We start from the raw sequence: 25,112 nt of genomic DNA on the forward strand, positions 1-25,112 counted from the left end.
ACTAGTTGTTGGCCCATAAGGGGTATAACCTAATACCATGGATTTTCAGTTCAAGGCTTTTCTATTGTACTCTGCTAATTTTTTCTCATATATTATTTCAAAGATGTGAGCTCACAAAGGATTATAAATCACAAGAAAGAATATTCACATGGGCCTTTGCTGACCCTTATAGTCATATGAACAGCAATTAATCCTGGAACAATTCTTTTTAATTTTTGGCAAAAGTACAAATTTAATATGAAGAAATATAAAATTCATTAAAATGTTTTAAAATTAATTTTCATATCATCCCCTATCCATTGGGGTGAAATTATAATCTAGTTGCTAAATAACACAGAAGACTAGGAGATGTTTCTTAGTTTAGGACTGTGTGCCTGAATAGAATCAAGGGAAGGTTCATATGTGGTAAGGTGGCAATTTTTTCTTGGATTTGAACAAATAGTAAGCAATTAACCAAATATAAAGTTGAACTGCTTTTGTGGTTAAGGTAGCAAAAATTTCATTGGCCTTTTTTACTTTCTTTTTAACCTGGGCTTGGGATTCAAGAGCTAAAAAGAGATTTCAAAGGAAATTCAGGTTGTTTGTGCCTTTGATTGTTCACTGCAGAATGCACTAAAAGGACAATAGTAAAATGTATAAAACATTTACTTGAAATTAGAATATCACATGATAGTAAAATAGCTTCCTTTGTTCATATGATTTACTTTAGATAATCAAACCCTTAAAAATCCTTGTTTATCTATATTCACTTAGTTGAGAATTTAAAAATGAAAGAGAATTATATTCCCTTCCTAGTCAATCATAATATTTTTAAAAATCCAGCAAACCAAGAAACATAATTACTACAATACAGTGGTTCTTACCATTTACTTGGAAGATGTGAGTCTGATATAGTTTATCATAGCCATCTGCATAGCAGGTGTAATTCCCCATATGTGTTGTGGTCACCTTAGTAATGTATAGAGATCCATCATCTCCAAAATCCTAGAAATAGAAAGAAATAGCAAATAAAGTAAATTATCCTGTAATTATCCTTTTGTGTGTGTGTGTGTATGTGTGTGTATGTGTGTGTTAGTATGAGTATATGTGTTTATGTTGTATAAAACATTTGATGCAATACCTGGTACATAGTAAGTGCTTTATAAATACTTTTTCATGTCCCTTTTCATTGCAGAAATATCAGAAGACAAACTAAATTGAAGTAGTGTTTTTATGATAGAATGACAATAGTTCTTTATGACTTTAAGTTCGATAATTCATAAATCAAATGACCTTGAAATTTCCATAGAACTTGTTAAATAGCAGGCTTGTTTTATTTACAAGAATTAGTTTCTAACGTTATTGCTAACTCCCCTATTCCTTGAATAGATTTTTGATTAAGTGTCAAGGAAGAAGTTTATTTGCATATGGAATAATTCAATCCGGGATTACTTGTTCCCATACTGGTTTAAGCTTTCAATATTGAGATTGCATCAAAATTGCCTTTTTTTCTCTGTAGGGAAAATGAATACAATAGAGTTTGCTTGTATGCTGACTTTTCACATTAGTAATTTTTTATCCTTTAAAGATGTAAAATAATATACTTTTGTGCAATATCTTGCTTCTCACTCTATTGTCACAATTGGGTCTTACCTTGTTCTTTTAAAACATAGTGACAGAAATTTATTGTTCAATGAGTTTCTTGAATTTTGGCCTTTCTTTTCTGAGTGATTGAGCAGTGTTTATCATGGTCTTGTTGAATATCAATAATCTAAAAAACAGTTCTGAGAGCATTGAGGTTGCTATCAACTTGCTATTAGGTTTTCTCTGGCATCTGAGTAACTAATAACCCTATTTATTACCAAGCAAGTTTTCTAACTCCTTTAACAGAAGTGTTACTTTTAGCCAGTACTATTTCAATTGGCGCCATTTCACTGTGTTGACTACCAAGAAACCATTATTTTTGACATCTGTGGATATGTTTTCAATTTAAGGAATAACCCTCTAATCAAACAAGACGAACAAATAAGCAGATTAAAAGGGGCTTTGGGGTGAGGGATGGAAGAGAACACCCATTTATGAAGTACCTACTCTGAGCAGACACTGTGCTAAGTACTTTACAAATTTTATCATTTGATCCTCACACAACTTGGGGAGATAGATGCTATTATCACAATTTTCTAGGTGAGAAAACAGAAGACAGAGGTTAAGCCAAGCATACAGAGTTTGAATTAGTAAATTTTCAAGGTTGAATTTTAACTCAGATCTTTGTCATTCCAGGACCACACTGTGCCTCCTAGCTATATAACAGAGAAGGACTGCAAATTGTGATAACTAAAGGGAATTTAAAAGGTTACCTAATCCAAATTTCTCACATCACAAATTATAAAACTAAATATAAGTGAAGTGGCTTGTCTATGCATGACCACATGCAAACACCCAGTAAATAGCAACATCTTGATTTGAACCATACTATTAGAGAGTTAGATGTAGAAGTGATATTAGACATACACTATATCAATCACCTAATTTTACAACTAAGGAAACTTGGGCTTATGAAATTAAACAATTTTTCCCTAGGCTACCCTTGAGAAAATAAGAAACAAAGAGAAATTATGAAGCCAGGTTCTCTGGCTCCAAAGACAATATTCTCCCCATTGCACTATCTTACCTATGCCATGGATTATTTACTCTTTTCTTTCAGTTTGGAGGGAAAAAAATTAGAGATTGGTCCTCTAATACATTCTGAAGCATTAATGACTCACCATGCAAAAATCACATTTCCTATTTTTTTTATTATTCCTATAGTCTAAGTTTTAGAGAAAATGAAAAAAAATAATTTGAAGGTCACAGGGAGCTATATGTAAGAATTTATATTTGAAGAAATATTTCCTAGTTTGTTTCAGCTCTGCTATTTATTAACTACATAACTGAAAATTTTATCTAATTTTTAGTCTATTTCCCCATGTATGGTTTATAATATTTGTTATCTACCTCATGAGATTTCAGATACATAAAGTGTCAAGTAAACATGAGCTTTATTCAGAGAAATAGTGTCTCAGCTCAAAATTGTTGTTGAATTATAGTTAACCCTCTTGTCTGAACCTCAGCTAATTTTGGCAGTATGCATCAGTTACTGAGAGGCAATTTTTAAAAGAATACAAATTCATAAATCATATATGTTATGATATAAAGGATTTTGGTTTTGGATGTTTTTCTTTTGTTAGGCAAGTGTCTTCTATCTCTGCTATAGTTTATCATTTAAAAATATATGGATGAGAAATTTAGAAACATAATTAATGATAAAGAACCTTTATTTAGAACACTTTCTTGGAAAATATTTCTTAATTAAATGCAAATTAAGAGGTTGATAAATAATTCTTCAGTGATCCTGTCAATAGTACTTAAAGAGATGTTAAAATTATTCCTCTAGTTACTTTACTTTTCTATTTCTGTATATCTGTTTAAATGCCATTTTTGAAAAAGAAATGTTGGCAAAGAAAATTCCTGTCACATGTATCCAAAGAATACTCTCTGGACCTTATTGGAATGTCAAGGGATCTATAAGTACTGTATCCTTCTAGGTTATCTCCATAATATAAGCTTTCTGAAGATTTGCAAATTGGGTTACCAGGAGAGTACTACCTTTGTCCTTCAATGATTGTATTTCTCTGTGTCTAATTAGAGTGCATGTCACTACTGTGCAAAAAATAGTTTAAACTCTCTAAAAATGACTCTCCAAGTGATTGATAGGGTGTATCCTTCTGGATAACTATTGCCATGCCTATAAACCATATCCATTGGATTGTGGCTATTGAGAAGACCAAAAAAAAAAAAAAAAAAAAAAAAAAAAAAAAAAAAAAAGCACTTCTATCCTTACACATAAAGAACTAAGTTCTTTGAGTATTACTGGCCCCTGACTCATTCTCCTCAAAGTTACTACCTAATTAAAGCCTCCAAGGATAGAGTCAAGTTTCAATCCAGCAATTATCCTTTTAGAGACAAATGAGAGAATTTTGCAAGAGATTATGGATTTAAAATTCATGAATACATTATAACCTTGAGATTTGTAAAATATATCAATTGATATGGGAGTATAGAAACACAATAATTTTTATCCATTTTACAAAAATGACTGGAATATGGACAATTAATAATTTTTTTCTCTTATACTTACTGCTTATTTTTTTTTAATGTTCATATTTTATCTTTCTCATTTCCCTAATCCAGTTGTGCTGTTTTCTTATTCTTTACTAATAAATGTCACTATTCAAAACATCAGTCTAGTAAATATATATTTAAGTTTTACTTTTAAGGAATTAATTAATTAGACAAAATAATATACTCATAGAAAAATAATTTGTGAGTGAAAGTATATTTCAAATATAATTTCACTGACGTAAGGAACTAGTTGTGTGCAAACTCCCAATTCCTTCAAACATCTCAAATAGTCCCAGAGCAGAGATACTTTTTTTAGTGTTTTTTAAAATTATTTTATATTATTTTCTTTTGAAATTTTGAATTCCAAATTCCTTTGTCTCTTCTCCTCCTACCCTCTGAGAAGTCAGTTATAATAGCAATTATAAATGTGAAATCAGACACAATGTAGTGGCCATATCATCAAAAAAAAAAAAAGCTTAAAAATAAAAAGGTGAAAATTTTTAGTTTCAATTTCTACCCATTGTTATCAAAGTGGGTAACCTTTCTAAAACCTGTTACTGAACATTTGGCTAATTCATTTACCATTATTTATATTAGTGCTCTTGAAACTGCTGCTGCCATCTCCAAAGCCATTCCTTGTGTACCTGTGTTCCATGAAGACCTCTGCCTTATTATCATAAACCAAGTTGTCTTATTCTAGAAAAAATAACCCATTCCAAAATTTTATTTTATTCATCTTTTTGGCTCTGGTGCTTTCAAATCTCATTTGAAGCATTATTTTAAAATTGTTTGGAGAGGAACATTAATAGAATTTAACTGGATTTCTTCCTGTACTTATTTATTAACAATATCCTCACTTGATCTAATAATAAAGGATGCAGACTAGTCTCAGAATCACATACTTTCTGAGGGTCCCTCAGAACACATTTATTGCTTACTGAATTTAGTTGAATTTAATATAACAAATATTTATCAAAAATGTCTACAATTTACAAAACTCCATGTTTATTACAGGAGGAACAAATAAAAAAAGATTAAAAATTCTTACTATCAAGGAGCTAAGGAGGTAAATATCATAGATATGTGTGTATGTGAACATAAACAAAAAGCCTATCCAATGTAAACATGATGCAATTTTAAGAAGAGTGTAGTATTAACTATAACTCTTTGTGTGCTTCAGGTATTCAAGAAAAGAAGGGAGAAGGATGAGTGGTAATTATCTGCTAAACCTTCTGTAGTGTATGCCATCTCCCCTGAGTTATAAATAAATCAGTATTTTCAAAAGGAGGAAAAGATAAAGATGTGGTAGATGGACTATGCAAATACCAACAATCAGGAAATGAAGACTATTTGCAAAGAACAGCTGATTTGTTAGTTAGATAAAAGTGGAAAGTCATGCACATTAGTAGTTATAAAAGGTTTTAAATTTCAGTATGAAGTTTGCATTTTGTATTTGGGGTTAATAAAGAGTTTCTATTTGGTTAAGGACATGGAATAGTTAGATCTGTAAAAGAATAGCAATCTGGCAACTATTTGTTGGAAAGTTTAGAGAAGGAAGAGAATGGAATGAGGAATTCAAATAGTGAAGGTGAGAAGTAATGAATGCCTTACATACCGTGGAAACTTTATAAGTGTTGAGAAGATGGTACAATCTAAGGGTGAGCCAAGATGGCAGAGAATAGACAGGTCTTTATCTGAGCTCTTCCTGGAGTCTCTCGGATTTTCAGATCAACATCATATCAAACCTCTGAACTGATTTTGGAGTGACAGAAACCACAAATATTTGGAGTGTAATAAATTCCCAGCAGAAGATAATTTCAGAAAAAAAACTTTTTTAAAAGTCTATTTCAATAGGGCATGGGGATTGGGGATGGGGAGGAGAGGCAGCTGAGCAAAGGTACAACACAGGGATCCAGGCTAGTGTGTGTCCACTTGATGGGGAATCTCCTGGGAGGATCTTAGCTAAAATACAGCAGTGTTGGCTACTATCCTGGTTTAGAAGCTAGTAGATCCATAGATTAATTGTGGGACATCCAAAGTAAATGCAAAAGGCAAATAGAGAGCGTCTGAATGCCAGAATAATGCAGGACTTGGTTACACCTATCCAATACAGGAAGAGTCAGCAGCACCAGCTCCAAGGCAGCAAAAACTGCTGTCATCTCTAGAGGAAGCTTAGGAAAATCTCCCCTTTTCCCTAAGAGCAAAAGTTAATATTTTTAAAATGAGCAAAAAAGCAAAAAGATTTCTGACCATAGATAGCTTTTATGGAGGAAGAGAAGAATAGACCTTGAACTCTGAGGACATTAATGCAAATTGTCCCCAGATGAAGCCCCAAAGGGTGATATGAGTTAGTCCCCATCTCACAATGCTCTCTTGGAAGAATTCAAAAAGGATATTAAAAGAGTTAGAAGAAAAATGGGGAAAGGAAATGAGTTGCAGCAGAGTTTGGAAAAAGAAACACAGAAAATATCTGAAGAAAACTCCTTACAAGTTAGATTTGATGAAATGGATTTGAAAAAGAAACGGATTCATTAAAAAAAGGAGGATTTGTGAAGTGGAGAAAATGATACAATCTGAGAAACACTGCAGCTATTATTGATAAGCTTTAGCAATTGTTTGATTTTGAGAAATGAGAAAGGGAAGGATCAATGATGAGTCAAGGAGGTTATGACTATTGATGACTGGAAGAGTAAATTCATTTGCTTTCATAACTGTTCATCTTTGGTCATTTTATTTTAAATATCTTCCAAATCCCTTCTGGTAAATACTATTCATTATTTTCTTCAAGACAACCCTTCAGGACAGCTAGGTGACACAGTGGATATAGAGCACCAATTCTGGAGTCAGGAGGACCTGAGATTAAATTCAGCCACAGACATTTAATAACCCTATGATTCTGGACAAGTTAATTAACTCTAATTGTCCTCCAAAAGACATTATTTAAGAATATATTTTCTCCAGAAAGTCTTTCCTTTCTGGCTGTTACTTTACTTTGTTATCACTTTGCAGTTTGAGTAATATTATAAAACACTTAGCTGCATTCTTTAGTTATCCTATATATCTATTATTAAGAAGCTGCATAGTTCAGTGGGAAAAGTGTTGGTATAAGGGTTTAAATCTTGCCTCTAGGTTTAACTGTCAGATAAGGGTTTAAATCCTGCCTCTATTAACTGCCTGCCCACAGCCAAATCATTACTTTCCTTTCTGAGATTGTTTCTTTCTAAAAAATACATATAATGATACATTTAAGAAGCTACCTCACATGGTTTTAATAAGATTCAAAATAAGGAAACAAAAAGAAAAACTATACACATATCATTGTTTCCATTGAGCCCTGGCTAGTTTCCCCACCCAACAACATATAAGTTCCTAAAACAAAAAAGACCAAGTTTTTCTTTTATGCTATATTCCTTAAATTACTTTTTAAATTGCCTTAAATTGATTCAACTGTAACAACCTTTTGGTTCACAATGTTTTGCTTTTGGTGTTTTCTGTTCTCTACTGGTGGAGAAAAACAATAATAAAGAGGAAGTTTTCAAGGAACTTGTAATCAACCATCTTATAGAAACCATGTACACTATGAAATGATCAAAGAAGAGAAGAAAACTACAAATAGATGTTCAGAAAAAGTACAATGCCAAAGGAGGGCAACTAAGATGATATAAAGATATGAACTAAGACTGTGTGGTGACTGATACAGAGATCTGGCTATAGGTAGATGGAAGAAAAGATTTAGGGGGAACTTAATAATTGTATGCAAGTATTTGAAAATTGTGTGGAAAAAGGATGAAACTTTTTATATTGGGTATAAAACCCAAACCAATGGGTAGCCATTTCTCAAAGAAAAATTGCAGTTCCAGATAAGAGGGGTAACCAAAGAGGACTGCATGACATCAAAGGAAAAGTGATTGGTGATCTTCAGGCAGAATCTGGATTATTTTTGGACATGAAGCCTATAGAAATGATTCATTTTTGCATGAGTTGGAACAAATAGTATGAGGAAGCTTATAGGGTATTTGTGAGTCTAATATGACTCAAAGATTTTGCGACTAGGTGATTTTACTATCTACAGCAGTAGTTATGGAAAAGAAAGAATAAATAAGCATTTTGAATGAAAGAGGTCAAATATGATCTACAATTACAGTATTGAGTTTGAAGTTCTTCAAAATTATTAGTGTTCTAAAAGAACTAGGGAAAAAATAAATAAAAATGGGATGATTCTTTTTCACTTATTGTAACTAAGTATAAATGATTATTGTGGAAACAAATCTTCATTAACAAACTTGTTTTTGTAATAAAAGCTGATGCCCATAGAATGCTTTAAGGTATACATATCAAGTAAACAGTACAAATAGATTTGTAATTTCATGCATAAGGATCTTATGTTCTGCTATGTAAATGGAAATCTTTACTGATTTTCATCTCTGTTTCTTTCTTTCTTTCTGTTTCTGTCTGTCTTTCTCTCCATTATCTAACTTTGGCTCTTTGTTTCTGTCTGTCTGCCTAACTCTTTCTTTTGGTCATTGTCTCTTTATCTTTTTGTATTTCCTTTTTTCTCCTCTCCTCTTTCTTCTCTTCTCTTCCCTTCCCTTTTTCCCCTACCCATCTTTTCATTCATTTCCCCTTCCCTTCTGTTTTCTGCTTTCTCCTCCCCTCATTTTCCCTCTCCTCTTCACTCTGTTATTCCTTTTTTTCTTTCTTTCCTTCACTTCTACTATACTACTTTTTGTTCTCTACTCATCTTTCTCATACTGTCCTCTTCTCTTTTCTTTCCTCTCATAATTTTATTTACTTTCTGTTTATAGCTTCCCTATTTTGGTCTTCAGTTATTGTAAATAGTTAATAGTAAAGTAAATTTCCTCAATCTGAAATTGGTGTAAATTTTTAGTAGAAGCACATGACAAAGATGTACATGTAGACATGCTTTCATGAGAAATGGAAGGATAGTTAATGGATAATGATTTTTGCATTCCATCTTCTTATGTGGAGGAGAGTTTTAATTCCTTAAGTAGACTTTTTTGTTTTTCAAAAAAAATTAAAGGGTTGTCAATATAAATGTTGTGTAATGTCCTACTTGAAGAGTAAGCCAGTATGTTATCTTACAATACACATTAAAAGGAAGAATATTTCTTATTCAAAAGAACATCAAATATTGTCACATATTTTACAAAGTTTCAACCATAGGGGAAAATGAGTTTGGGAATGGGCTGGCCTGGGGAGATCATACTATCTTATTCTATGTAGGAAAAAATAAACATAATATTATTTTATGCAATCTTCCAACACAACTGAAAATTATTTGGAAAGTATTAAGTTCTTTTTATATCTGTTTTGTAGGTTCTCATTTTTTTAGGTGTCATTTTCCTTTTTCTGTGAGGATTAAACTGTCTGTTCCATATATAAGTATATTTGGCATCTTGCATGTTTGACCATGAATGAGAGATTGAATTGGCTACATAGGGAGAAACTTAGACATGATTTGTTTCTAAACTTTATTTTGAAGACATCGTGATGTACTTCTCAGTAGAAATAATGAGTCAAACAGAGAAAATCATTATGTTAAGGATATGTCTCCAGAAACTGACCTCACCCATGTTAACCCAGCGTCCTGGGGATTTATAGGTTACAAGTTACACAATTTAAAGAAATTGTGATTTAAAAGACATTAAAGATTTGTTTCAAGGCTATGTAGCTAGTAAATGGAATAAACAGTCAAATTCAAATTTTTGGATTCTGTGTCAAATATTTTTTTCACTATATAAGTTAGCCCACAATTATACCCATTAGCTAATTATCATCCATTCAGAAATATGTGGGGAAGAGGAGAGGATAGTCTCAAAGAAGTCCAACAATTTTAGTTACACATAGTCAGGTGATACCAGACTTTCTTTATCAATTAGGAAAGCATAAAATGTAAAAATGTATTGTGAACCCCATATTGTACTATTCTCCATAGTACATATCACATTGTGCATATCACATAGTAAAATCACATTGTCCCAACATTAACACATTTACAATCATTTTTCTATGGGGAGTAAGACTGTAAAGCATACAGCCAGCAGTCATTTTCCTTTCTTTTTAATTTTGTTTATGCTGTGTATGCTTTTACTTTACAATATTGGGAAAGCTATTTTGCTAGTTATTTTTACATGTACAGAATATATTTTCATAAAAGAACAATAAAAATAATTTAAGCAAAACGAAATCTACATGTTGAAAATGACTAAATCACTGTTACTGGATGTGACTGCGTAAAAGTTATCTGCATTTCCCAAATAGCTTATTTGGCTAGAAATTTAATCTAGCATCAATGAATACCACCCTGGAAAAATGAAATTAAATATTATCAGGTCAATTTGAAGAATGCATCATTTTACAAACATCTTTCCTTATTTCTAAAATAAACTATTTTAGGCACAAATCAAATTTAAGAATCACAACAGAAAGGAAAATTGAAGTTAGTGAAGATTGAAGTTCTTTTTGCCAGGAATAAGCCTTTCAAAGAGCCAAACTACTAATAATTTGGAATAAGAAGCAAAAAGGGAAAGAAGTTTGCATAAGAAAAATTATACCTGTATTTGCATTTTAAAAGATAACTCTTTCATGAAGACCTTTCCAGAAAGGTCTTTCATTTAAATAAGTTTCCAAATGAGTTCAGGAATTTAGGGAAGAATATTCCTAAAATAATGTACTTTAGTTCTGTAATATTTTACAGGCAATTTTAAACACCAAAGCTTCAAACCAACTTTAATCATGATACTTGATTGTGGAAGCTATAGAAATGATAACTATATGTTGATAGCTCTTCTGTCTAAAGTACTTTAAATTTTAAAAAAATATCTTTACAATGTCTTTACAATGTAGTTACTGTTAGGAATATTATCTTCACTTTTATCATTTGCCAAATGAAGGGATAGGGCTCAGTGATCTCTACAATATAATTAAGCTTGAAGATGTGATTCCAATTTCACAGATGAAGAAACTGAGGTTATGAGAGATTAAGTGACCATTGTTTCATACATTCAATTCCTACCAATTGTTAAACCCTTGCATACAATGTTTTACAGACTTATCCAAAATAATACAGAAGTAGTAAATTGCAGGGTCTAGATACAAAAATTGAACTTCTAACTTACTCATCATTATCAGATAACTTTCTGATGTGTGTTTCTGATAAATTATTGATGATGTATAGGTGTATAATATTCATTGAAGACTTTTCTCATATTTATAAACTAGAATTAGGAAATTATCAAATGATTCATTGCACAAAGTACTAACAATTTTATTTAGATTTGTATATGAAACACAAAAATCCAAAATATCCCTGTGAGTCTCCTGGTATATTGTCTATGTTTCAAAGGCATACAACAATGAAGTCAGAATAATAGCTTTGTTGACCTTCAATTTGGTATCTTAGCTTTTGCAATGCATATGTAACTCTCATCATCCATGAGTACATTCCTAAAAATTATGCTGCAAGGTAAGTGAATTTACTGATAGCATTCAAAATTTCTCCATTTGCTGTAAATGGTGATTCCATGTATGCTTGGTACTATAGTTTCTCAGAGCCACAGTGCAGAGCTGAGTAACAAGTGGCTACCAAAAGTGGGTAAACAACTTGAAAAACACTTGGCAAACCCTGTCACCAGAGGTGCTATTCCTTCCTGAATAATCCATATATTTGTATAATAGGGTATAACCCTACTAGAAAACACCCTGTTTACTCCTGACATGGAACTAGTAATTATAACCAGAATCGCATTAAAATCCAAAGACAGGTAATGAAGGGGCACATTCAAGATGAAAGAGTAGAGGAAGGACTACAACCAACTTTCCCAATATTTCTCTCCAAACAATTTTAAAATAACACCTTAAAATGTAGAGCAGCAGAGTCAACAAAAGGATGAAGTGGGAGATATATAAATACATGGAGGGGCTGGCCTTGAGTGCATGGGGTGACAATGGCAACTGTGGTACTTGGAGGCAATGGTAATACCAGCAGTGACAGATTATGGTGCTTTCAAAATAGAGAGAGTAAAGGGAGAAAGAGATTATAGTGTCAGCACTAGGCAAAGGCTTGACTCCAGCTGTTTCCAGATGACAATTCCAAGTCTTATAGTTGCAAAACATCAAGTGAAATAAGCACCAGAAAATAGGCTAAGGGAGTAGAGACCTCTACCTATATCACATCACTCTAGAAATGAAACCTTACAAAATCTCAAATATAGCCCAGAAAACAGTACCATGAAAAAGTCTGAATCTTGGGGTAGTGTTCTTCCCCTGACTCAAGTGAGAAGAGGTAAACTTTAACATAAACTTCAGTTAAGAAATGTTTTCTAAAATGAGCAAATAACTCTTCATACCCCTGAAAAATTATTGCCATTGAAATCTACTATGATGGCAAGAAGGATCAAAACAAACTCAGAAAACAAGAACATGAAAATGGTTATTAAGCAGAGCCAAAAAGAAAAAAAAAATTTTCAATTATTTGGTTTCAACAAGAATTATTGGAAGAGTAGAAAATAATTTTTAAAAGCAAATAATAGTGGGAAAGTAAAAGTGGGAAAAAGAAGTAGTAATGAACCCTGAAAATGTGAAAACACAATTAACAGGGTGTTAAAAGAGAAAACACTGAAGAAAATAACACCTTAAAATAAAATTGGCCAAATGGGGGAGGGAGAATATAATATTTCATAACTATTTAAAAACAGAATTGAACAAATGGGAAAAGAGGTACAAATGTCCACTGAGAAAAATAACCTCTTAAAATTACAATTGGGTAAATTAAAGTACTTTACATCATGAATCAATCAAAGTCTTGAGAATTAAAAAAAAAAAAAAGAACATGTGAAATATTTCATTAAGAAAAGTTACTGACCTGGAAAACAGATCAAAGAGAGATAATTTAAGAATTATTAGCCTTCTTGAAAAGAATAATAAAAAACCCCAAGATATCATCTATCTAGAAATTATAAAGGAAAACTTCTCCAATATTCTGGAATCAGAAATTAAAATAGAAATTGAAAGAATAAATTATCACCTCCCCAAAAAGATACTAACATGAAAATAAGAAGGAATTTCATAGCCAAATTTCAAAACTCTGAGGACAAAGAGAAAATATTATGATTATGCAGAAAGAAAATATTCAGATAACAAGGAGCCATATTTAGGTTGACACAAGAATTAGCAGATACCATGTGAAAGAAGCAGAGAGCTTGTGAGAGTCTAGAAGGCAAGAGTTGGCATTATGTATCACAAAGGATTGCCTACCCAGCAAAATTGATTATAATGCTTCAGAGAAAAAAAAAAAAAAATATATATATATATATATATATATATATATATTTAACAAAATAAGAGAACTATCAAGTATTCCTGATGAAAAAAAAAATAGGGATGAATAGAAAACTTGCCTTTCAAGTATAAGATTCAAGAGAAGCTTAAAAAGATAAATGTGAAAGTGAAATCATAAGGGATTCAATAAGGTAAAACTATTTAAAGTCTTTTTTGAGGCAAAATGTCACACTTTTTCATTATTAGGACAGTTAAAAGTACTCTGCTTTTAGCATAGGAGTGAATCAATTATAATGAGATAATCTCAAAAAAATGAATGAGTAAAAAAATAGAAACACTTGTAGAGAAGAAAAGAAAATGTAAGATTGGGGAAAATAATCTCACATAAAAGAGGGAAAGACACACAAAAAGTATTTTTACAATGGAGGGGAAAATGGGATGGGGAGTGGGTAAGAAATGAAAATCAATTTCATGAGAACTGATTCAAAGATAAGAATAAATATAGACAGAGTTAGATATGGAAAGTTAGGTGGGGAAATGGATACAGTACCACTTCAGGAGTCAAGAGGACCTAAATTTAAATCTAACTCAGATACTAGTTTTGTGAACCTGGGCAAGGTTCACAAATCCTGTTTGCTTTAATTTCTTCATTGGTAAAATAAGCTGGAGAAGGAAGTGGCAATTCATTGTATTATCTTTACCAAGAAAACCAATCATGTCAGACATGAGTGAAATGACTGAACTACAATCAGGTATATTTATCTCTCTTATCCAACAAGGAAGTGGGAAGGGAAAAAGATAACAGAAAGGTGGATTGATAAGAGAGAGGACATTTTTTTCTTTTATTAAAACTTTTTATTTTCAAAACATAGGCATGTAAAATTTTTTAACATTCACTCTTGCAAAAGTTTGGATTCCAAATATTTTCTTTAACTTCACCCCACCTGTTCTCTTGGATGGCAAATAATCCAATATATGTTGAATCTGTGCAATTTACCTATACATATTTCCACAATTATCATGCTGCACAAGAAAAATTACATCAAAAAGGGAAACATTTTTAAAAAAATGCAAGCAAACAACAACAAAAAGAGCAAAAACACTATGTTGTAATCCACATTCAGTTCTCATAGTCCACTCTCTGGGCACAGATGCCTTTCTTCATTACATAACCATTGGAATTGGCCTGAATCATCTCATTGTTGAAAAGAGCTATGCCCATGAGAATTGATCATCATACAATCTTCTTGTTGCCATGCACAATGATCTTCTAATTCTGCTCATTTCACTCAGTTCATGTAAGTCTTTCCAGGCCTCTCTGAAATCATCTTGTTGGTCATTTCTTATAGAACAATAATATTCCATAGCATTTGTATATCATAACTTATTTAGCCATTCTCCAATTGATGGATATCCACTTAGTTTCCAGTTTCTTGCCACTACAATAAAGGGCAGGCACATTTTTACACATGATGATCCAATTTCTTCTTTTATGATCTCTTTTGGACACAAGCCCAATAGAAACACTGCTGGATCAAAGGGTAGGCCCAGTTTTATAGCCCTTTGGGCAGAGTTCCAAATTGCTCTCCAGAATGGTTGAATCAGTTCATAACTTCAACAACAATGTATTAGTGTCCCAGTTTTCCCACATCATCTCCAAAATTTGTCACTATCTTTTCCTGTTATCTTAGCCAATCTGAGAAGTGTGTAAATGGTACCTCAGAGTGCATTTCTCTGATCAATAGTGATTTAGAGCATATTTTTATCTGACTAAAAATGGTTTTAAAATCTTCATCTGCAAATTGCCTGTTCATATCCTTTGACCATTTATCAATTGAATAATGGCTTGAATTGTTATAAATTTGAGCCAATTTGATATACATACTTGTATATCTATATATTAGAAAGGAGGCCTTTATCAGAACCTTTGAATACAAAATTTTTTCCCAATTTATTGCTTTCATTCTAATCTTCTATGCACTGGTTTTGTATGAACAAAAACTTTTTAACTTAATATAATGCAAACTATCTATTATGTATTCAATAATGTAATCCAGTTCTCCTTTGGCCACAAATTCCTTCCTTCTCCACAGATCTGAGAGATAAACTATCTTTTGCTCTTCTAATTTGCTTATCATATCACTTTTTATATCTAAATCACGAATCCATTTTGACCTTATATTAGTATATGAAGTTAGGTGTGGGTCAATGCCTAGTTTCTGCCATACTAATTTCCAGTCTTCCCAGCAGTTTTTGTCAAAGAGTGAATTCTTATCCCCAAATCTGAGATCCTTGGGTTTGTCAAACACTAGATGATAATAGCTATTAACAGTTTTGTCCTGTAAACCTAATCTATCCCACTGATCAATTATTCTATTTCTTAGCCAGTACCAAATGATTTTGATGCCCTCTATTTTATAATATAGTTTTAGGTCTGGTACAACTGGGCCCCTTTAATTTACATTTTTTTCATTAATTCCCTTGACATTCTTGACCATTTGTTCTTCCAGATTAGCTTTGTTATTAATTTTTCTAGCTCTGTCAAATAATTTCTTGGGAATTTGATTGGTGTGGTTCTGAATAAGTAGATTAATTTAGGTAGTAATGCCATTTTTATTATATTAATTCAGTCTACTCATGAGCAATTGATATTTTTTCAAGTTGATTAGATCTGACTTTATTTGTATGGAAAGAATCTTGTAATTGTGTTCATATAGTTCCTTATTTGCCTTGGCAGGCAGAATCCCAAACATTTTATATTATCTATAGTTGTTTTAAATGGAATTTCTCTTTGTATCTCTTGCTGCTGGACTTTGTTGATAATATATAAAAATGCTGATGATGTATATGGATTTATTTTGTATTCTACAACTTTGCTTAAGTTGTGAATAGTTCTAGTAGTTTTTTAGTTGATTCTCTAGGATTCTTTAAGTATACCATCATATCATCTGCAAAGAGTGATAGATAATTTGGTTTCCTCATTACCTATTCTAATTCGTTTAATCTCCATTTCTTCTTTTATTGCCAAAACTAACATTGCCAATGAGATTTTGAATAGTAATGGTTGTAAAGTCCAGATTAGCTCTCCGGAGGACCTTAGGATCAGCCCAAGTCCTTGGTCTCAATGGAGGAATAAAGGATGAAAAAGGGCCACATGGCTGGTCAAAGAGGAAGTCTGGAATCTCACCTCTTCTCTTGTGTCTGTGGCTGAAAGCTGTGTCTGAGAGAGAGCTGCAGCTGAGAGAACATTCTGAGTCTGATACTCCCTTTAAATACTTTTATGTATTTACCTCACACTGAAGTATAAATACCTCTCACACACAATACCTCACACTGAGCCTGTACAATCACATTGAGCATGCACAACTGTAGAACATTACATCACCATATTACACTAAGTATATGCCAACTAGATTAATTACATCACTAAATTACATTAAGTATGTGCTTAGAGAACCATTATCTTACATTGAGTAGTACTTAACTATAAATACCCTGCTGTGCTAGATTTAAGTACACCTTTTTGAAGTTCCTGTCCTCTACAAAAAATGGTGGTAGTGGGCAACCTTGTTTCACTCTTGATCTTATTGGGAATGCTTCTATTTTATCTCCATCACATATGATGCTTGCTTATGCATTTAAGTAGATGCTATTGATCATTTTAAAGGAAATTTCATTTATTCCTATACTCTCTAGTTTTTAATAGAAATGAGTGTTGGATTTTGTTGCATATGATTTTTGTTAGTTTGCTTAGAGATATAGTCAGTTATGTGCCTGGATCTCCTAATATTCAACCAGCCCTGAATTCCTGGTATAAATCCACCTTGGTCATGGCATATCATTCTGGGGATAAATTTCTGTAATCTCTTTGGTAATATATTTTTTTAATATTAGAAAAACAATTTTTGAAAAGGGTTAGGGCAAAAAGAAAGAGAATAAAAAGAAAAGTAAAAAGAGATGATAAATAAAAGAAAATTGGATGGAGGGAAATGTACAATTAGGAATCATATGTTTGAATGTGAATGAGATGAAAGCACTTATAAGGCAGAAGCAGATAGCAAAATGGGTTAGAAAACAGAATGTAACAATTTGTTGTTGATAAAAATATACTTGGAATAGAAAAGCATGCAAAGAAATTAAGACAACTCTAGATACCACTACACACCTATCAGATTGGCCAGAATGACAGGGAAAGATAATGCGGAATGTTGGAGGGGATGTGGGAAAATAGGGACACTAATACATTGTTGGTGGAATTGTGAACACATCCAGCCATTCTGGAGAGCAATTTGGAACTATGCCCAAAAAGTTATCAAACTGTGCATATCCTTTGATCCAGCAGTGTTTCTACTGGGCTTATACCCCAAAGAGATACTAAAGAAGGGAAAGGGACCGTATGTGCCAAAATGTTTGTGGCAGCCCTGTTTGTAGTGGCTAGAAGCTAGAAAATGAATGGATGCCCATCAATTGGAGAATGGTTGTGTAAATTGTGGTATATGAATGTTATGGAATATTATTGTTCTGTAAGAAATGACCAGCAGGATGAATACAGAGAGGATTGGCGAGACTTACATAAACTGATGCTGAGTGAAATGAGCAGAACCAGGAGATAATTATATACCTCAACAATGATACTGTATGAGGATGTATTCGATTGGAAGTAGATTTCTTTGACAAAGAGATCTAATTCAGTTTCAATTGATCAAGGATGGACAGAAGCAGCTACACCCAAAGAAAGAACACTAGGAAATGAATGTAAACTGCTTGCATTTTTGTTCTTCCTCCCGGGTTATCTGAATCCAATCCTCCCTGAGCAACAAGAGAACTGTTCGGTTCTGCACACATATATTGTATCTAAGATATACTGTAACCTCTTTAACATGTATAGGACTGCTTGCCATCTGGGGGAGGGGGTGGAGGGAGGGAGGGGAAAAATCGGAAAAGAAGTGAGTGCAAGGGATAATGTTGTAAAAAATTACCCTGGCATGGGTCCTGGCAATAAAAAGTTATTAAAAAAAAGAAGAAGAAGAAAGGATATTACAGGGGCAGCTAGGTGGTATAGTGGATAGAGCACCTGCTCTGAAGTCAGAAGGACTTGAGTTCAAATCTGACCTCAGACACTTAACACTTGGTAGCTGTGTGACCCTGGGCAAGTCACTTAACCCCAACTGCCTCAGGGGGGAAAAAAGGTCTTACATTTTATATCTCTATTTTTCACATGCAGAATTCCATCTCCAATCTCTGTTTTGGCACTGGCTATGTCTCACTCACTATGTCTCACTCCAGGATTTCATTCTCTCCTCACCTCAAACACTTAATATTTCTATTCTTCAGCATTTGACTAAGTAAGATTTTCAACATACAGATTTTTCTGAGTATCAGTGGAAGAGTCAAATAGTCTTCCTTTAAACTTAGTAGACTGATAGTTAGCAGACTTTGTACCTAGCATTAGCACAAAGCTTGGAACATACTCAGTACTTTCTATATATGTTGTGAGTGTCAAGTATATTACAATATCTTTTGCAAATGACATGGAAATAAAATTGAAATAACTCTCATTTAAAAAAAAAGAAAAAAAAAAGAAAAGCATGCAAAGAGTTAAAATAAGGTGTTAAGGATGATCTGTTAAGTTTCAGTTAAAGAAAAAAAGTATATCATACAAAGAAAAATAAAAAAAAGACCTAATTTAAAAAAAAAAACATAATTAGAGAAACTACATGTGGTCAAAAATACCATAGACAATGAAGTAATATCAATATTAATTAAACATTTATGCATCACCTGAATAGCATTCAACTTCTTAATGAAAAAGTTAAATAAATTATAGCATAAAGAATAAGACTATGATAATAAAGAGCCTTGATGTTCCCTTCTCAGAATTAAAGAAAGTTTATTATAAAATAAATAACAAAAAAAAATAGGGATGTGAAGAGAATTTTAGAAAGGTTAGATTAAATAAAACTCTGGGGAAAAAAAAGTGAATGGGATTAGGACAGTGTGCACCTTTTCCTTGATACCCTCACAAAAAAGACCATGTGTTAAAACCTAAAAATCTCATAAACAAATGCAGAAACACATAAATTATAAATGTTCCCAATTTGGAAAATAATGCAAGAAAAAGCATATTCAATAAAGGGCAATGGAAACACCAATTAAAAATTAAGAGGAAGATAAATGATCTATGCCTAAAAACCGTAGGTCAAAGAACAAGGCAGGAAATAATTAATTAAAAATAACTGGAGAAGGTGGGAAAGTAAGTTAAAAAAATTCCAGGCACTTCAGATTTTCCCCACACAAAACAGTGCCTCAGGGAGAGTATATACCAGTGAAAAACAAATAAGACTTGAGTCAAAATAGGGGTCCTCCTAGGACAACCCAAGAAGACTTGAAGCTTCGAGGAGTGGGGTTTACTCTATGTGAAGGGGAACCTTTATGATGGTTCCCAAAAATGAGCAATTAGGGAGTCCTAAGGCTAGCTAGTTTTAGAGGTAGCATCACCCTGTACCACAAGAATTTTCACCTTCTGGGAATCATGACGATTTGGGGTTTTGAGTCTGGAAAAACTGAGAGAACCATTGTTGATTAGGAATGCCAGCAAATTTTCCTGTAGAGACACAGCCCTGGATATGAAAGAACTAGCACACTTTGTCAGTTCAGAAGCAGTGGGGTAGGAACACTGTTGACTGTGGGAACTTGTAAGAAGGTGGGCTTTTTGTTTGGGGGTTCCAGATCAGAGGGAAGAACTGAAGTGAAGCTAAAGATACCATCTCTCCAACCCCAGGATTAGAGATGCTTACACTATTAGTAATCATAGAAAAATCACCAGGTTAAGAAGAAGGAACCCAACCATAGACATTTACTATGGGAATAGGGAACACCAGGGTTCATCTTTAGAGGAGGACAGTGAAGCAAAAAGAAAGAAAGAAAGCCTCCTACCCCAAAAGTAGTATTAAATGACTATCTGACTAGAAAGAATTCAGAGAACTCCAAAAAGACTTTAAAGATCAAAAGAAATTGAAGAAAAACTAAAAAAATAAAATAACTATGCAAGAAAAAAATCATATTAAATCCACCAAGTATATGAGATGAACACAATATATGATATTTTAAGGCCAAGATCCTAGAGATCTACAATGAATTTACATAAAAATTTTATTGTTAAATTTTGAAAAAATCCACATCAAAGAGAAAATTTTACAAGAAACAAACAAAAAGATCAAATATGTTGAAGTTCTATTTAGAATTGTACAGGATTTATCATCAGCTACAATAATAGACAGCAGGTCTTTAAATATTATACATTGCCAATGAAAAGAACTAGCCCTGTATCCAACAATATCATAATGAACAAGATTATTCATATATAATATTAAACAAAATAATGAATATTCCTTGAAGTTGCAGATTTTTAAAATTTTGTCTTAACCAAACCTGAACTCAATAGAAAATTTGATATATAAGAGCTAATGTCAAAATCAAATTTCAAGGAACTCAGCAAGGACAAACTTGTTTTATACATGAAAATGTAAGCCATTTATTTAAGATTGACATCAATAATTGGGTAGTTTAAAAGAAAGATTGGGACAGAGTATGATGTGATCTTAAAAAGCAAAACTGTCTAGGAAAAGATAAAAACAGTAATTATGATAATATTATTTTAGATCCATAAATTTGGATGTATAAATGCATACGTATATATATGTATGTGCTATATATATATATATATATATATATATATATATATATATGTGTGTGTGGGGGGGTGTGATTATCTCTGTGTGTGTTTGAATATATATATGTATATATAAATAACCTGTGCTTAACTATAACCTGGTTGAATGGGGAGGATGAAAGGGGAGAAAAAAAGAATAAAGTAGAAAATGTACAGACTACAAATATAGACAGTAATTAATACAATGTCTTATTTTATTATATATGCTTTCTTGAAATGGAAATTTATTATTATATATTTTGAATCTTCCCTACTGTTTTACTAAGTACATGGCATTTTTTTGTTTGTGTTTGTTTGTTTTATTTTTTTTTCCTTTTTCTGACTTTTTTCTACTTTTTTATTTATCTTATATAAAGTTTAAATAAATATTTAAAAAATAATGATAAGGAGACCATATATCAAAATTTGTGGTATTCAGCCAAAGCAGTACTTAGAGGAGAATTCCTGTCTTTAAATTTGTACATCAATAAAAATTTTTAAAAAATCAATTAATTGGATATGGAATTAAAAAATAGAAAAAGGACACATTTCAGAGTTCTCAAATAAGAACCAAAATAAAAACTCTGAAAAACAAAGAAGAGCTTGATAAAAGTGAAAGTTTAAAAAAATTAAATAGAAAATCTATGATCTGATTTGATGGGAAAAAAATCTAATAAAATAGTCAAGCCATAGATTAATTGATTGAAAACAAGAAGAAAACAAAATTACCCATGTTGAAAATGAAAATGATAAATATCCCATCAATGAAGATGAAATTAAGGTAATCATTGTCCTCAAGGTAAGGTAATTAAGGTAATCATTGTCTTCAAGGTAATCAATTGGCTTCCCTAGTTATATGCTAGTAAAATTAAGAATTTAAATCAAATGGAAGGATACTTACAAACATATGAACTGCTCAGATTAAAAAGAAGAAGGAAGAAATACTTAAATAACTACCTTATGTTGGAAAAAAAAAGAAATCAAACAAACAAAAAATGAGCTCCTTAAGAAAATCCCTGCAGGGGTTTACAGTGAATTCTACCAAACACTAACAGAAAAATTAATTACAACTTTATGTAAAATAATTGGAGGAAAAAAGTGAACAAGTAGTACTAAATTTCTTTTATGAAAAACATATTTCTGATACTTAATCCAGTGTAGCAAAAACAGAGAAACAAAATTATATTCCAATTGTCATGATGAATATTTTCTACAAGAATGTTAGATAAAGTACTTGCAAGAAGATTACACCAATATTTCACAAAGATCATATGCACTGTCCAGATAGGATTTATATCAGTAAGTGGGACTGGTTCAATATTAAAGAAACTATCAACATAATTGATCATGTCAATAACTAAAATAACAAAAAAAATTTATATGAATAGAAGTGGAATTTTTTAAAATAAAACACAACCCCACATTCCTTTCAAAATTACTAGAAAGCATAGGAGTAAGTGGAGCCTTTAAATGATTAGCTATAACTACCTGAGATCAAGAATAAATATCTTTCATGGGGATAAAGTAGAAGCTTTCCTAATTAGATCAGGAATGAAACAAGGGTATCTATTATGATGACTATCATTCAGCATTGCAATAAAATTAGTAGGTCTAAAAATAAGAAAAGAAAAATAATGTGAAGGAATGAGAATAGATAAATGGAAATACAAGCTATCTCTTTTAGCACATGATATGATGGGATACTTTAGAGAACTTTAAAGACTCAACTTTAAAAAAACTAGTTAAAACAATTAACAACTTTAACAAAGATTAAGTTTATAAAATATATGCATATCAATCATTAACTTTTCTACACATTAAGAATAAGATACCATAAGAAGTGATAAAAAAAATAATAAGTCAAATTCAGGTTCTGTATGAACACAATTGAAAAATAAAATTTCACATAAATAACAAAACAGGTCTAGAGAAGTGGAAAAACATGGATAGGCTAAGCCAATATCATATAAAATAATAGAGCTACTTAAATTCACTTATTATTATAATACCAATCAAACTAGCATAAAATTATTTCATAAAGCTAAAAAAAAAAGAAATAACTACCTAGTTTATCTGGAAAATTAAAGGTCAAGAACACCAAGGTGGATTAATTCATAAAATGTGAAGAAAAGTCATCTGGCAGTACCAGACTTCAAACTATATTTCAAAGTCATAACCATAAATTCAGTCTTTTTACTTTGCAAGAAATAGAGTGGTATAACACTGGAATAAATTATATATAAAATATATATATATATATATATATAATATATATATAAAATATAATATACAATGGCAAAAAAAACACATAATAATGTTATGTTTAAGATTTCCAAAAATCTATGTCTACGTGATAAAGAACTCTTCATTTGAAATTTAAAAAAAAATGTTACATATACTAGGAATTAGTTTGGCAGAAACTAGATAGAGAACAATGAAAGGATGGCTGAGCAAGTTGTGGTATATGGAGATAAAAGAATATTATTGTTCTTTAAAAAATGATGAACAGACTGATTTCAGAAAGGCTTCAAAAAATTTATATGAATTAATGCTGAATGAAACAAGCAGAACCAGGAATATGTTGTACACAATATGTACAACAAGAGCAAGAATGTGCGATGATCAACTATGAAGGACTTGATTCCTTTCATTGCTTCAGCCATCCAAAGCAATCCCAATAGATTTTGGACAGAAAATTCCCCATGCAGCCTGAAAAAGAACCATGAAAACTGAAAGTAGATCAACACATTTTATGTTTACTTCTTTTTTTCTGGGTTTTTTTTCTCCCATGATTTTTCCCTTTTGCTCTGATTCATGAACATGATTCATAAAGCAATGTATATTTAAAAAAAGATTTTTTTTAAAAAAGAAAAACTCAAGTGTTTACCTCACACCTATCAAATTGACTGTTATTAAAAAAAAAAAGAAAAGAAATAAAAAAATGATTGAGAGGATATAGAGAAATTGAGACTAAATGTATTTTAGTGCAGTTATTCCAAAGGAAAAGGATCTACTCATATGTACAAATAAAATAAAGCATGTAATTTTTGGTGTTTAAGAATAGAAATTAAGGAGTCACTCATCAACTGGGGGATGGCTGAGTAAGTTGTGACATATGATTGTGATGGAATATTATTATACTGTAAGAAATGTAAAAAAAAACTTAAAAAACCTATATGAACTGATGCCAACTGAATCAGGAGATTATTGTATATAGTAACAAAAGTTTTATAATGATAATTACCTGTGGAAGGTTTCGCTATTTTCATTGATAAGTTGATCTAAGATAATACCAAAGGTACCTTAATGAAAACTTATATTCACTTCCAGTGGGAAAACTGATGATCTCTGAGTATAGATTAAAACATACATTTTCCCCCAACTATCTATGTTCCTGTTTTTTTTTTCCTGCAATATAGCTAATATGAAAATATTTTCATGACTTCACCTGTATAACTGATAGCACAGTGCCTTCCTTATCAAAGGAAAAGGAAGGAACTAGGGAAAAGAAGAAAATTTGGAACTCAAAATTGTATATAAAGAATTTTTAAAATAGTGTTTAAAAAAAGCCAAAAAGTAAAATTGGGAAAATATGCTAAAATAACAATATTTCTTTTCCTTTCAACTTCTAAAAGGGAATATCCCCTAAATTTCTGCATTTTTTTGGATGTTGGAAGTGTGGTGGAGATATAGCAATCTCTTTTCTGCTGATTCATTGCAACATCATTGTTATAGTAATTTCCTAATAGTATAATATTTTTATTTATACAAATATTTTAGCATCGGGTTTTTTAATTTATTAGTTTTTAACATACATTTTTATAAGATTTAATTTCCATTTTTTCTCCCTCTCTCTCTTCACCCCTCCCTCCCCAAGATGGCAAGTGATCCAATATAGATTATACATACATAATCATATTAAACATATTTCCACACTAATCTTGGTATAAAAGAAGAATCA

The 25,112-nt window shown here is 31.6% G+C and overlaps 1 protein-coding gene across 5 annotated transcripts in view; it reads right to left on the minus strand.

Moving 5' to 3' along the window:
• Nucleotides 1–25,112, minus strand: part of FSTL5 (follistatin like 5) — a 933,164-nt gene that overhangs the window by 215,584 nt on the left and 692,468 nt on the right. For all 5 annotated transcript variants that reach the window (XM_031942878.1, XM_031942877.1, XM_031942880.1 and 2 more), the window contains one exon: nt 864–984. In XM_031942878.1, coding sequence (XP_031798738.1) covers nt 864–984 — 121 coding nt within the window. The remainder of the gene's footprint in view (nt 1–863; nt 985–25,112) is intronic.

This window comes from Sarcophilus harrisii, chromosome 6 (assembly GCF_902635505.1).
Source record: "Sarcophilus harrisii chromosome 6, mSarHar1.11, whole genome shotgun sequence".
NCBI classification, from domain to species: Eukaryota; Metazoa; Chordata; class Mammalia; order Dasyuromorphia; family Dasyuridae; genus Sarcophilus; species Sarcophilus harrisii.